The sequence below is a fragment of the Engystomops pustulosus genome, chromosome 7, assembly GCF_040894005.1.
Source record: "Engystomops pustulosus chromosome 7, aEngPut4.maternal, whole genome shotgun sequence".
In the NCBI taxonomy this organism is placed as follows: domain Eukaryota; kingdom Metazoa; phylum Chordata; class Amphibia; order Anura; family Leptodactylidae; genus Engystomops; species Engystomops pustulosus.
The window spans coordinates 56,724,596-56,739,948 of record NC_092417.1 but is presented as its reverse complement, the minus strand read 5'-3'; the positions used below and the strand labels follow the sequence as shown (position 1 = coordinate 56,739,948).

At 43.3% G+C, this 15,353-nt stretch overlaps 2 protein-coding genes across 8 annotated transcripts in view; one reads left to right on the top strand and one right to left on the bottom strand.

Moving 5' to 3' along the window:
- The window catches only part of MAP4K5 (mitogen-activated protein kinase kinase kinase kinase 5), a 64,907-nt gene extending 62,624 nt beyond the window's left edge, over positions 1 to 2,283 (bottom strand). Inside the window, exon 1 of the mRNA XM_072116018.1 lies at positions 1,870 to 2,283. Within this exon, the coding sequence (XP_071972119.1) occupies positions 1,870 to 1,980 (111 nt within the window). The 5' untranslated portion in view covers positions 1,981 to 2,283. The remainder of the gene's footprint in view (positions 1 to 1,869) is intronic.
- A 3,177-nt stretch (positions 2,284 to 5,460) lies between these two features.
- The window catches only part of ATL1 (atlastin GTPase 1), a 32,087-nt gene continuing 22,194 nt past the window's right edge, over positions 5,461 to 15,353 (top strand). The window contains exons 1-3 of one of the 7 annotated variants that reach the window (XM_072116010.1): positions 5,461 to 5,585; positions 11,771 to 11,843; positions 12,432 to 12,602. In XM_072116010.1, the coding sequence (XP_071972111.1) occupies positions 12,569 to 12,602 (34 nt within the window). In that variant the 5' untranslated portion in view covers positions 5,461 to 5,585; positions 11,771 to 11,843; positions 12,432 to 12,568. Of the gene's footprint in view, positions 5,613 to 11,770; positions 11,844 to 12,431; positions 12,603 to 14,830; positions 14,898 to 15,353 lie in introns of those variants that run through there. The other 6 variants (XM_072116011.1, XM_072116016.1, XM_072116012.1 and 3 more) reach the window with 6 other exon arrangements.

Sequence of the window (15,353 nt, the reverse complement as noted above, 5' to 3'; positions counted from 1 at the left end):
GCACAGAAATTTGTGTTGGACATATGAAATATATGTGAAAGCATTTTACACATTCTTTCTGGTGCAAAGTGAGATAGAAAACTGGAGCACACATTTTAATATGCTTTCTTATGGTGACAGGTTTCTAAAAACTTTTCTACACCACACAAAAGTTTTACCTCTTTAGGCCTCCCAGCAGAATTACCCTCTGTCCACGTTGTATTGCTCTGCTGACACATAACCATGCGGGGTTGTAGAGGATGTGCTTATCATAAGATAATGTGGAGGATTATGGGAACAGTAATATTAGGTTATAGTTAATTATAACGTGACATCTTTGAAACCGCCATGACAATACGCTCTAAAACCAGACTGATGTTGGAGCCAGCAGTTAAATACAATAAAGCAACATGAATACCTTCAAAAAGTTACCATTAGTTGGGTTATAGATTTAACTGGAGTGTCAGAAGGCCTGTCGGGGCGAATCAACATGACATCACTGGTGGCCCCTGAGGCTACTTACTAGCTTTAACGAGTCCTGTGACCGCCAACACTGTGCTCAGATACAATGATGAAAATAGAACAGGGCAAGTATACTTTAATAAAACTGGATAACTAGAACATACTTTTAACTTGGGCATATATGAAAGGTGCATCAACCAAACATGCAAATTTCAATGGGCCCAGTACAATATTTACATCTAATGGTATTTTAACATATATTTTAAACTACTGCAAAAAAAAAAAAAAAAAAAAAAAATCGACTCTCAACAGGACCTGAAAACTGCAGATTACTAAGGCCTGCTAGGAGTTGTGGCTCTTCAGCTGTTGGAAAGCTACCTGTTAGTCACTTGCATATCTATCATGCCAGCAGTGTGATGTAATATGCAGGACCGATATTGGCTACAGCTACCAAACATGGCCAACTAATCTCAAACTTTTGTGCATGGCTTGGGATGATGGTCAGACCATGACTAAATCGCAAAGGCGAAACACATAGGTCCATTTATTCCTTGAGCCTTGTCTATATACTGCTGTACGTTGTTTAATGACCTCAATAAAGAAGCCATGTGAGGGACTCAAAGTTCTAGAGACCACATCTATTGCTGTTGGGATGACCCTGCTGCAGTTTTTCTTTATCCTCAACGTTACATTTCAATTCCTATAATGAATGTTACATGTAAGCAGTAAATATGAGAGGTGTGCAGTGTACATAATTTCTCCCAGACACGTCAAACAAGTTTTTTACTCTCCAGGCGCTCTGGAGATGTGCGGGTGTATGAGGCCTGTGCATTCCAACTCAGCAGCAAATTCATGGGTAATGAAGAGAACCTCTGCATTGGAGGGATGGGGGCTGCTACATCTCAACAATATCCTTTCATTAGGTGAATTATCGATGCAGAAGAGAGCAGAAGAGCTGCAGGGCATCCTACCAGTCAATAGACTATAGGGCCGCCTGCAACTTGTATGGGCTACAGCAGATGTACAGCCACCAGGGATCACTTCTGCTATCCAAAAAAGTCATTCAGCTCATTGAGGTTTAATAAGGAAATGTTCATAAAAACATATGTTCATAAACATTTGTATCACAATGAAACATATTTTGAGGGGCCCCCACAATATAATAAATGTAATAAGGGGATCCACAGGGCCCAGGATGCAACTGCCCAGTATCATCCCTGTCACCATCGGGATAGGGGCCCCTAGATTCTACTCATCATAAGGGGGCCCCCACTATACTAGATAATGTAGCCTTGTCTATTATGTTGTTGAGAAACTACAACCCTCAGCATCTGTCCTCAGGCTCTGTTGGGAGTTGTAGTGCACAGAAGTTGCACACGTAGGTATAAGTGATGTGGCCGTTGCTATACGTCTATATATGGTTCGTACCTTGTACACGTCCCCATAGGTGCCGCTGCCGACCCTCTGGATGAGCTCGAAGTCCTGCTGGGGGTTCTTGCGGAGGATGTCGGCACTGGGCCGGCTCAGGGAGGACTCCATGCTCCGGAGCTGTACGCTGCAGGCAGTTATGGAGGGAGGCCGGCGCCTCAGAGCTCCGGGGCTGTGCTGTGGAGGCTGGGGGAGGCCGGGCACGGTGCCATGTCCTGGGGAGAGGACAGACAATAAAGCGGAATAAAGGAGCCTCAGCGCCCGGTGTACAGACACGGAGCTGCGGCTTGTACCGCCCGGACACAGGGGAGGAGGAGAGACGCAAGAGCACGCCTACACCCGGGGCCTAACCCACCGCCGCTGCCTCACCCACACCACGGTGTATCCTGACACCACAGCCGGGAGAGGCGCCTTCTCCACAACCCCAGCAATGCCCTACATAAAGACTAGCTCCAGTTCTCTGAAACAGCATAAGACTAGGGCCCCATTCACATGACAGTATTCTGGTCAGTATTTTTTTTTTTACCAAGGTGAAGAAATAGGTGTCCAGCACTTCCAGGTTTCTGTTTTCAACTTAAAATTACTGAAGGTACTGACCAGAATAGTTACATACAGATAATCCAAAATATGTAACCCAAGAAATGTCCAGGATAGGTCACAGGGGGTAATTATACTTACCTCTCTCTGAGGCACCCCAGTTTAGCACTGGCCGCTGTATATTTGGGCCCAGTGGTGATGTCGCAGTGACATTGTCCCCACAATCAGTCAGTGTGACATCGCCATTGCATCTGTGTGTACAGAGGCCAGTGGTGACTGGCGGTGAGACCCCAGAGAGAGGTAAGTATATTGGTTACCTTTATACCCCCTGAACCTGTGTAAAACCAAAAAACTTATTGGCTTTTTTGGCAGCCATTCAGGGTAGATCTTTTGATGCCGCAGGTTTCTATGATGCATGAGGAGAATTAATATGCAGGAGTAAAACAGAGAATATCTGTTTACATTACCCCCATTCCCCCCCACCCAAAAAAAAAAAAAACTCCACAACATATAAGGGCCCATTCAAACATACTCTCAACCCCACCTTAGCCCACATGAAGTGAGAGCTGTGGTCCTTCTGGAAATGGCAGCATCACAGGTCACTAGGGTGGTAGGTCCATTTAGATGAATTGTGGTTTGGCCAGGGACCATGTGTTAGTCTCTGTTTACATCTGCATTGGTTACTTTCATGCTTCTGCTACATCAGAACAATGGTATTGCTCAGTGGACAACACAAAACATATTGCTTGTGCCTGTGCAGCTCGGCTTCGGAGCAAGGCCTGCTGTTCTGCGCATGCACAGATGGCAGGTTCTTCGGACGAGGGCACGGAGCTACGAGTAGCTGTGAGCCAAAGATTGTGGGTAGGAAGAGTAAAGAGGCTACTGGTGCGTGGAGTAGCCGCGCCGTGCAGCCTCAGCTGTGACTACTCCATGCCACAGTAGCCGCATAACAACATTTACATATAGAGATAATAAAAGTTAGCGAAACAATGCGGGGTCATGAGGATTAGCTATCCTGACGTCCTATTGATCCACCTACCACTCGATCTACCTTTATAGGTAGATTCGTGGTGGTAGGTTCCCTTTAAGTATATTTTCCTAGACAATAGTAGGTAGATTTTTACATGTTAACAAACTATAGCTTCATGTACATGTGCATTAATTACATTTTTTATGACATATATGTAACTAATCACAACAATGGATGGGAGGATGCACATGTGTATTTTGTGGCCACAAACAGGGGAATGTGCGCTGTTCACTCTGCTGGCGTCCATAGGAAATGACTGCCCACAAACATGGACAAAATGATGCACATGTACCCCGCCATGAAGGTGACAATACAAAGCAATAAGGTTGTGAGTAGAGATGAGAGGACCCATAGTTTTAGTTTGGAATTACCATCAGTAACATCCCACTTCATGCCCTCTCTACACCAAGTGGGCATAGCGTGACGTGAAGAGAAACACGGCTGGCAGCAGAGTGGGCAGGTCAGGATGTTCCGGCCCCACACCTGCACATTCGCTGGAGGTTCACGCCACATCTTGACCACCTGAAATATGACCAAGATGAGCCAATGAAAACTAAAGAATAGCATCTATGGGGGCAACACCCCCTCTAAGATGGAAAAAGATCCTGTAGTTCAACAATAAAGTAGAGAATCTAACTTGGAGAACAAATGTGTCTGTGTGTTTCTTTCCATATATATCTGATTTTCAACAGTTGATTAACACTAATACGTGTACAGGTTTTAGTGTTCAATCCAAAACATGCTCCCCTGTTCTTGTGATTTGTAGGGATCCTACCAATAAGGCCCCTCGATCAGCAAGTTCTCCCCTATCATGTGGACAGGTGTAAATACATTGTGACTGGACATCCTGTGGAAAGTAGTTGATGGTTCAACTTTAGGAAACGATTATAGTGTACCCATGAGGTGCTTGAGATGTTGCTGTGAGGGCGCATTCACACGATGTGGTGCGTTTCCACTGGCTTCAGCCTTGATTACATGCAAAGGTTACATTGCGTTTTAGCAGATGCAGTGGAAACGCAATGTAACCTTAGCATGTAATCAAGGCTGAAGCCAGTGGAATGCGTCAAAAACGCAACGCGTGAATGCGCCCTCACGGTGCAGTAAAAACAGCCAATTCCCTCAGTTTTTCATCAATTTAAAACCAATATGATTTTTGGTACTGAACCATGGCCCCAACATTGGTTCTCACACCTCCCTGCCTTGGGATTAAAGGAGTCAGGATGTATTGCGTCATATTTTTTCATGCATTTTTGACATATTCCAAGGGCTTCAGCCTTGATCACATGCGAAGCTTATATTGCTGCAGACTGCAGGTATGAACTTGCCCCTAGATGACCAGAAATCATACACAACTATGTACATAGCAGGGGAAAGCCCTTTATGTTTACTAGTCAGAAACCCATTTGTGTAACATCCATCACCTTCCCGCTGCTCTTGGCATGTATAGCCCCTATACGTTGCATGGTACAGGGTACTCAGATATTTTGGATGTCCTGCTCATCGCTAGCTGTGCCATGAGGAGACACATACATGACTGCAGTGAATAGCTCACCACACATCACATAGATGGACCTTTGCTACCCTGTGCGATGTCATTTCTGAGTGTAACCCCATTAACTACTACAGCTCACACTGCGGACTGGGATGTACATTTCTACCGCTTTACATCTGTCTGCCTCATTTCTAGCTCCAAATACTGCAGAACGTCCCACTACAGTCCACGCTGGCTTTACACCCCTCCTCCCCTGTGCACTATCCACTGGCCATGACGTCATGACAGGAAGTGCTATATTATCAAATCATTAGCAGTTGCCGACTAAGCGTAGAAAGTCACGAGCGTGGGTGACGTCACCACGCACATGGTAATAGGTTTCGATGACTACCCCACTCACGTGACACGTTTCCCAACCCTCTGCGCATCACGAGCTGTGTTTTTGTTTTATTTATCATAGCAATAAAGCTGCGAGAAAAAAATAAAAAACAGTGTCAGCCAAGGAGACACCCACCGTTACCCTACGAGCGGTTGTGTTTGTTAACTGCCGTTTGATGCGCATGGTAAAAGTGCGCTGCGCTCACTGTACAGGATCTAGTCCTTATACGTGATATTACTTTAGTTTATTGTGACCGCAGGTGTTCAGCGGATTCTCTGGTAAACCGGGTGTTCTCTGCAGATGATGTGTGTACAGCAATGTGGTAATATCGCCGCCTTGTGGACAAAATGTGGTATTACAACACTGCCTTCTATACAACCGGAGGGGCGCTGCTATCGGGCCATCCTGGAAAACGTATTTGCATAATTTCCTCTTACACAACATAGAGGAGGAGATAGATGGCTGGCCAACCTGGAATGGTTTATTGTCTAGTGATTGATGGCTATGCCAACAGAGCTCTACATAGTCCATAGCTGTTACATCAGTCACAATCACCAGCTGTACCTCCAAACGTTCATAGCAGAGAGAGAGGGAGGAAACCTGCTGTGTGTGCCACAGGAATGGATGTGCCCTAAGCTGCGCCTTTTACTCTGTTTTAACTGCACCCCACAGTATAATTGTACCCTCCCAGCAGCTTCCTCTCATATGCCCTCCAAGCAGTTCCACCTCTTACTTTGCCCCCCCAGCAACTCCCCCTTTTATTTTGCCCTCCTCCCCCAGCAGCTCCGCGTCTTATTTTGCCCCCCTCCCCGAGCAGCTCCACCTCTTATTGATGCCCCCTGTAGCCTTTGGCCCTCATTTGCATAAACACAAAAGTAGGGAGATAACTAGGAGAGACCGGGCCTGTAGCAAACTTCTGAATAGGCCCCTCAGAAAATATACATATTTGTATCCTCACACATTCATATACTTACGTGCACACATTTATGCACTGATATATACATTTATACACTTACACACATCTGTGCCAGTAGCTGTAGACCACATGAAGGAAGTAGAGGACAGGAATTAGAGATTAGGGAACCCTCTGTGTCCCCCAACATTTCTTAGCTGTCTATTCATGCTGTGTACTGAGGAAGATGCGCACTGTTACATACAGTATATATATATATCGTACATACTTGAGTATAAGCTGAGGCCCCTAATTTTACCATCAAAAACTGGGAAAACCTATTGACTCAAGTATAAGCCGAGGGTGGGAAATGCATTGCTCACAGCCCCTCGCCCCCAGTAGTATATAGCCAGCCTGCCCCCTGTAGTATACAGCCAGCCCCTAGTAGTATATAGCGAGCCCACCGAGCACTTAAAAAAATAAACTTATATACTCACCCTCCGGTGGCCCCGATGCTCAGCACGGCTCCCCGATGTAGGTGCAGCTCCTCTTCTGTCTTCCCCCGGCTCCTCTTCTGTCTTTGGTCCTCTGTAACACCCGGCAAAGACGCGGCCAGGCGCTCTGCTAGCAGAGCTATGATGCGGCCGCATAGTCATAGTATGCACCGGCCGGCAGATAACATGGCCGCATCTATGCCAGCTGTTACAGAAGAAGAAGAAAGAAGAGGAGCCACGGGGAAGACAGAAGAGGAGCCGCGCTGAGCATCAGGCCAGTTTCCCAGGGATTGCATAATCTTCTCCACGGTCCTGATAGGACCTGGCTGTAGCACACTGAGCATGCGCAGCATCTGTATTACACTGAGTTAGGTGTTCAAGCCAACCTGTAAAAAAAATGTTTTAAACGCTTAATAAATTATTTTTCATTAAAATAATTATTTAAATAAAGTGCTAGACCCCCTAAACACCAACATTCCCTATGCACATTTAATAAAGTACAAAATCACAAAAAAGCCCTGCATATTTGATATCACTGTGTCTGCAACAATCTGTACAATAAATCTGTAACATTATTGGACCCGCTTGGTGAATGCCATAAAAACCAGACTCGCAAAAATGTAAATGTGTCATAAAATCCCTTTACAAAAATGTTCTGAAAAGTGATCAAAAAAAGTTATGTGCTTCAAAATGGTACCATTGAAAAAGACAACTCAACACTTAAAAAATAAGCCCTAAACCAACTCTGTCAACCAAAAAATATTAAAGTTATGTCTCCGAAAAGACAGTATTTTATCCACTGAGAATTTGTAAATTTTTTTTAAAAACTCCTGTAAAACAATTAACGGGTTAACAAACTTCATAAAAGTTGTCTTACATATGTTGAGGGTTTCTATAATGGGGTAATTTATGGGGTTTTACTATTATTTAGGACTCTCAAAGTGACTTAAAATCTGAGCAGGTCCCTCAAAAGCAGGATTTTGTGGTTTTTATGAAAATGTGAAAAATCACATCTAAAGTTCAAAGCCCCATAACATCCTAGAAAAATGAGAGGATGCTTAAAAATAAACATGTCAACATAAAGCAGACATTCTGTAAATGTTAGTAATCAAGTTTTTTTGCTGTTATGACTGTTAAGTAGAACATTTTCGTACATTTTTTCGTACATTTTTCATAAATAAACGCAAAGCATACCCCATACAACTAACATGAAGTACAAAGTGTCATGAGAAAAAAATTTCAAAATTGCCTGGATATGTTAAAGCGTTCCAAAGTTATAACCACTTATAATGACACAGGGCAGATTTGAGAAAATGGGCCGTGTCAGGAAGGTGAAAAGCGGCTTTGGCGTTAAGGGGTTAAAAATAAGAAAATCATCTTTCATTGCATATGACTTTGGGGGAGTTTTATTATAAAAGAGGAAATTCTTTAAAGTATATGTCATACCCTACCTGAGGGGCATAATAGTTTAGTGGGGTGAAAGCTGGTGACATGTTCCTGTTAAAACGAGGCAGTGAAAATATATCCTCGTCATTGAATACATCACTGCAGCACCATAGAAATTAATTATTATTAATTAGTAGCATGTGGATGCTACTAATATTTACTACCTAAGGACTACCCCATATTTACTAATATCTCCACACATATAGTTGTCCTTAGCTACATCACTATAGCTTTAAGTAAGGCTACATTCACACGATGTATGCCCGCCGTACCGTAGTACGGTGGGCATACATCGGCGCTGCGGAGAGGAGCAGGGGATGAGCGCTGCTCACCCCTGCCCCTCTCCATAGGAAGATACAGCGCCGTGCGCTGGACATGGACATGTCCTATCTTTTCCAGGGCTACGGAGCGGTACGGTGCCGCACGTGAGCCCATACAAGTGTATGGGGGACGTATATCGGCCGTATAAACGTCCCCCATCAGTGGCGTAACTAGAGTCCACTGGGCCCCGGGACAAAATTCCTAATGCCCCCCCCCCCAATTTTACCTAAAAAAAAACCCTCAAAACCCTTTCTGCTAACCAATATTTCAGTGATTACATATTCTGCCCCCACAATTAATTATTTAATATTCTCCCCCCCCACAATGAATTATTTAATATTCCCCCCCACAATGAATAATTACATATTCTGCCCCCCCACAATGAATTATTACATATTCTGTCCCCCCCCCCACAATGAATTATTTAATATTCTCTCCCCCCACAATGAATTATTTAATACCCCCCCACACAATGAATTATATTATATCGAAAATGATATCGGTGAATGGAGCCACAACCCTTTAACTTTTTTTATCTAGCGGTCTTCCACAAATATAATCATGTGTTGTGATTTCTTTTGATAGATATTAATTGTTAGTATTTTACTGGGATTTTTTTTTGACTGTAGGAGTTCCAGTTAGAGCAGGGTTAAAAACCCATAGGCCGGTGGCACACAAGGCGTTTTGAACCCGTTTTTGGGCCGTTTTTAAGCAGTCCGTTAAAAAACGTATGTGTTTTCGAAAAATGCATCAGTTTTTGACCCCTTTTACCAATTATTTTAATTAAAATGGATCAAAAAGGGATGCATTTTCAAAAACCGCATACGGTTTTCAGAAGGACTGCTTAAAATGGCCCAAAAACGGGTTTTTGGTCCGTTTTTTAGCACGCGTCGTCAGTCCATTTAAAAACGCATGCGTTTTCCATGCGTTTGGCTGCTTGTTTATCTATGAGGATAATTGGGAAAAACTGTAAAAAGCCGATGCGTTTTAGAAATGCATGCCTTTTTTAACGGACTGCAAAAGCATGCTTAAAAACAAACCAAAAACACCATGGTTGGTATCACCCTTAAAAAATGTGCCCCATTGCGTTTTGTTTGCATTAATGCATGCGGTTTCAAACACATCACAACAGCTGAGAAGAGGAGATTTGCCAACTTACATTGCTGTCAATATTGCGTTTACAAAACGTATGCGTTAAAGGGGTTGTCTGAGACTTATTAAAAAAACAAAAGGTGGCTGGGAGAGGGCTGCTTAAAAAAATAAAGATGTACTTACCTACTGCTGCCCTCTGCGGCTGAATCCAGCGCTGCTTCTATGATTGCTTATACGGCACACGGACCAGAGTGATAGCAGGGGGGACAACCGTAGGGCGCCGGGAGGTAAGTACATCTTATTTTTTTAAGCAGCCCCTCCCAGCCACCTTTTGTTTTTTTAATAAGTCTCAGACAACCCCTTTAACGCATACGTTTTGTAAACGCAATATTGACAGCAATGTAAGTTGGCAAATCTCCTATTCTCAGCTGTTGTGATGTGTTTGAAACCGCATGCATTAATGCAAACAAAACGCAATGGGGCACATTTTTTAAGGGTGATACCAACCATGGTGTTTTTGGTTCGTTTTTAAGCATGCTTTTGCAGTCCGTTAAAAAGGGCATGCGTTTCTAAAACGCATCGGCTTTTTACAGTTTTAACGCATTTACTTACCTGTCCTGACACGTTCCCCAAAAATACGTCGGAAACCTGCCGAAAGTGCGTCCGGGGCCCTTAGTAAATAAGCCCCATTGTTGAGAGCAAATATCCTCTTCCCAGCTGGAAAGTGTGAATGCAGCCCAACATCTGAACACAGTCTCGGGGCACTGTCCCACGTTGCATTTTGGCTGCCGGTGTTTTGCGTTACTTTAATGCAAAACACCGGCGGCTCGTTCCCAATCGCAGGCGTTTCTATAGAAACGCCAATGCGATCGGGCCACGGCCCGCCCCGGTGGGTGCGGTTTGGTCTGCGTTAGCAAACGCAGACTAACCGCAATGTGGGACAGCGCTCTCAAAGTCATAAATACTGCGGCTATAAGAAAATGGCACAACTGCATTTTCTTTCCAGGTTCCTGGTACGTGGGTTTTGGAAGATAGTGAGTGAAAAACAGAAAGGGCCAGTTTGTTACGGGTTAAGGCTACATGCACACTGCCATTGCCCGCCCGTACCGTACCGTAGCAGGCAACGGCAGTGCACGGGGAGAGGAGGAGGAGGTGAGCGCAAGTCACCCCCGCTCCTCTCCATAGGAAGATATGGCGCACTGCGCTGTATTACGGGAAAAGATAGGACATGTCCTATCTTTTTCCCGGGTACGGAACGGTGCCACACATGTGCTGCACCGTACCGCTCCCGTAGGGCGCCATGCGCCCATTGCCGTCTATGGGGGACGTATATCGGCCGTATATACGTCCCCTATACGGTAGTGTGAATGTAGCCTAAGGCTGGTTATAAATGAGTAAGTTTGTTCCTACAAATTGGTTGCAGAATTTATCAGCCTAAGGGTGGTGACACACATGGCGTTCTCAGGCCGTTTTTAGTTTTTCAGGTTTTTTTTAGTTTTCACATCTTAAAAATGTGTTTAAAAAAAAACGCATGCGATTTTGACAGGTTTGACCAATTATCTTAATTCAAACTTGTCAAAAATGCATGCGTTTTCAAAAAACGCATGTGTTTTTTAGCACATTCATTTTTTATGATCTGAAAACTAAAAACGGGCCAAAAACGGCCTAAAAACACCATGTGTGTCACCACCCTTAGGGCGCTTCACACGTTGCGTTTTAGCCTGTGTTTTCATTGCGTTTGAAATGCATTAACACAGTTGAGTAGAGGTGATTTGCCTAGTTACATTACTGTTAACAGTTCCGTTTATAAAACACGTGTTAACAACACGTTAACATATGTGCTTTGTTAACACATGCGTTAACATTGCGTTTACAGACGTAAACGGTAATGTAATTAGGCAAATCACCTCTCATCAGCTGTTGTAATGCTTTTCAAATGCAATGCAAACGCGACCAAAACGCAATGTGTGAACGAGCCCTTGTATTTTAACCTTTTTTTACTGCTTAATTTGTCCCAGAATGTGACATGATCATTTGATCACTTGTTCATTGTAATATTCTGTAATACTAATGTATTGCATAGTCTGACATTAGTACTGTTAGATCGTGCATTCACCTCAGGGCTGCCATAGCAACGATCAGCACCTCCATCCACGGAGGGTGCCGCTCGTCCCGACAATGCACAGACACGTGGTCACTTTAACCATGGCGTCTATAGGGTTAAACAGGCGGGATTGCGATAGTCAGCTTCTGAGCCAGGGCAATCACCAATCACATAACTCTACGTCAAGGTGCAGGAACTACCCTACACATTTTTAATACAACTTTAATATATTTGTTAACAATGTGTTAACACATGCATTTTGTAAATGCAATGTTGACAGCAATGTAATTGGGCAACCTACTCTTCACAGCTGCTCTTATGCGTTAGAAAACTCATGCGGTAACAGAACCTGTGAATGCAGTCTGAGGCTGGTAAAAAACAATCCTATCTCCTTGTCGAGAACCCATGCACTAAATATAATAAAATATATGAAAGACAAACTCTATCTCTACCATGTTTGAGTTTTTGCTAAAGAAAGGTGCAACACCCATGAAGTGATATGTGGTGTTTTGCAGCTAATTTACTAGGGTTAAGACTAGAGGTGATATAAGCAGCGTGGCAGGCGTGGCTCTTTTCACATCTCTGACATGTAATTCTTACCTCCAAAAGTAAAAGACATTTTAGATCACCCAAACATGACATAGTGGTAATCTGCTTTGCTAATACACTGTCCCGGTGTATATGTGGCTGTAATACATGTACATGTTAATAGTCCATTACAGAAGCTTGAACTACATTGTTAGTGTGTGATGTCTTCTCTTGCTGTGTATTATAGCAGGGAGCTCTCCTGCCCACGTGACCGGTCCTCCTCCTCCTTCTCCTTCTCTCAGCATCCTCTCATCCTGCAGAAGCAGCTGAGGCTCCATCACCAGACGCCTCACACCCTCCAGCTTCCTACTGCCTCACCCTGCCATGGCCCGAAACCGCAAAGAAAGAAACAGCTGGGGTAAGTATAGCCATTATATCCCATGTAGCCTTTCTGTAGAGGGTAAGCGGTGCATGGGGAATCAGGTACATAGCAGACTGTTTCCTGGGTGTGTTCCATTGTATGTGGCCGTGCATTATACATTATGCTGCTTTACTGATGTGATACCGGGATTTTTGAGGAGGAGAAGGAGGGGTTAATGTCTTAAAGAGGCTCAGAAGGGGATAAAAATCGTAACAACCTTTAATGCATCAGCTGTAGGGGTATGATGTACACAAAAATCTGACAAGTACATCCTCATTTAGGCAATTTTATGCTGCAAGAGGTTCTGCAGCAGTCAATAACTAATAAGCAGAATATAAGCAATGTAGCCTGTTATCATTACTGCTGCATCCGGCCATGCCTCAAGCTCCTACCAATTGCTGAACAGATATTCATGCCATCCTTCGCCATAAGCACCAAGCATAGTCATAATGGCAGCCTCCAATGATAACTAGTTCTCGCAGCTGTGTCCTGATTACATCTTGTTTCGGAGAGAGGTGGACGGAAACTACTATGTCTCATATTGCACCTTTCACAGACTATGTCACTCAGCTTGCCAAAGTCCTGAAAGTCAAGTCTTCTAGATGAGACAAAGATAAATCATCCACTATCATAGGACTACACAACTAGACAGATTTGAAGGAACACTTGACAATCCTTATTGTAGGAAGTAATGTGTCAGATACTCAGCTTTCCCAGATTTTACCAATAAAATAAACAGAATTCATTCAGGGGTTATTTAATTTTCATTGTGATTGCTGGCTTTTACCATAAGTAGCACTTACTTTTATTTCAGGGCTCATTGTGTACAGACATTATCCTCCACTGTCTACATAGTTTACTGACACCTGTGAGCGGAAAATCCATTAGTCTTTGGATTTGCCGTAAATGACATATAGGGTGGGTCTCCAGCACTGCAGACATTCAGTTTCTGTGTATAATAACACCATCCACTACTATAGTACCCAACGGCATGCATTACTGTAATAATACAGTATATATTAATTTGTCAGCAACCACCAGGCCTCAGCAGGCTCTATATGTCTACAATATCCACTGTCCTGGATATTATAAAACAATGCAGCATATCATTATGTGAAAGCCACTGGCTGCACTTCATGTGGATAAGATTTTGTATATTTCACTAAATTGAGACTCAGCTCCATATTTGTATAATGCCCTCAGTCCTGGATATTATAAAATAATGTAGTGTTTATAATTATCATGTGAGGGATGCTGACTGCATTTGTGGATTTGGTTTTGTTTGTTGTGTGTCGAAAATATCTTCATCCAACATATGGATGCCATAGATGCCATATATCTGAGCTACAAAACTCTGAGCCTTCAAAGTGTCTGTGGCTAGAAATTTATGGAAACATGAAAACTATAGACGATCACATTCAGGTCACATCCGTGTGCCATCCATATTTGCAGACTAGTTTCTAGATCATGTAGTTCTCAAGGGGTTGCGATATAATTTGCCAGCCTTCCGTTTTTTTGTGGAGTTACAAAAATGGATGAAAAAGATGACTATTTCGTTGTGGGCATAAGGCACAGACATGACATATAGATTGCAAAATGGAAAACTGATTCATTGTTGGACTGAGAAAAGCCAAACATTTGTGTGCGCTTTGCCTAACAATGTGTGCACCTAACAATTGCACAGAAATTAAAGTATTTTATCTTGGGAACGTCTCAATAGTGCAGCCTCAGGCTCTGATGGCCAAAAACATCAAGCCATGAAAGTTGGCTTTTGGCCCATACTTCTGCCAGTAATCAGCATTATTTTTATCTGAGCTCCATCCACTTCCTGGCCTTCTGTGAACTCATATTGAGATATGCCATACTGTTTAATTAGCAAATGAGCACATCCACTTAGCTATTAGGGCCCCATAAAAGTTAAATATTGCAGGGTTGGACGCTGTCATCCTTTGTTGCATGAAGATAGATTTTACCATCCTTCTGAGAATTAAAAGGCTCTAGTGGAATTTAAACCTCACACACATGTCAAATAAGGTACAATAGTACCATAAAGAGTCCTAATGGTTACATATTATGGACCTGTCCCAATATCTGCTTACACAAGACACATTAATCTCCTTTATTAACATGTCTTCTAGGGAAAAATAATCACTGAGGTTTTTCATTTGGTTGGTCACAATGTTTTTTTCTTTTTAGAAAATAGTTACAGGGAGTCTACCAGCAGTGACCATACAAAGCTGCAAACAGTATAAGGTAGCAGCCCTGGAGGTCTGAGCAGTTATACCTTTGTGTGTAAGTAAAAGCAGTAGAAGTGTAAAAAAAAAACATTTATATTCCAGGATTGTAGCTGGATTTGGAGAACCGTGGGAAGCCTTTCACTTACTAAGAGCAGAGGAGGGGGGGTGCTCTTTTCAGTCCATCTACAATATAAATTTTTTACATTTCTGCTGCTAACAAGAACATACACAAAAGTTACACACATCTCCAGGACCAAAACCTTACACCATTGGTGGCGATCCTTTGGCAGTGATGCCAGAGGTGGTGCTCATAGCCCGCTCTGTGGGCATCCAGGACATCGCCCCAGCACATTTTGCCAGACAATGAATACTCCTGCAGTCTGAGGAAGCCAAGGACGTGCTATTTTAAAGTGGCTGTCTGGGACTACCGGAGGAGGGAGAAGATGTGGACAGAGCTCCTGCTCTGGACCCCTGAGAAATCTGCACGGTAGCTACAATGATAATCTGAAAA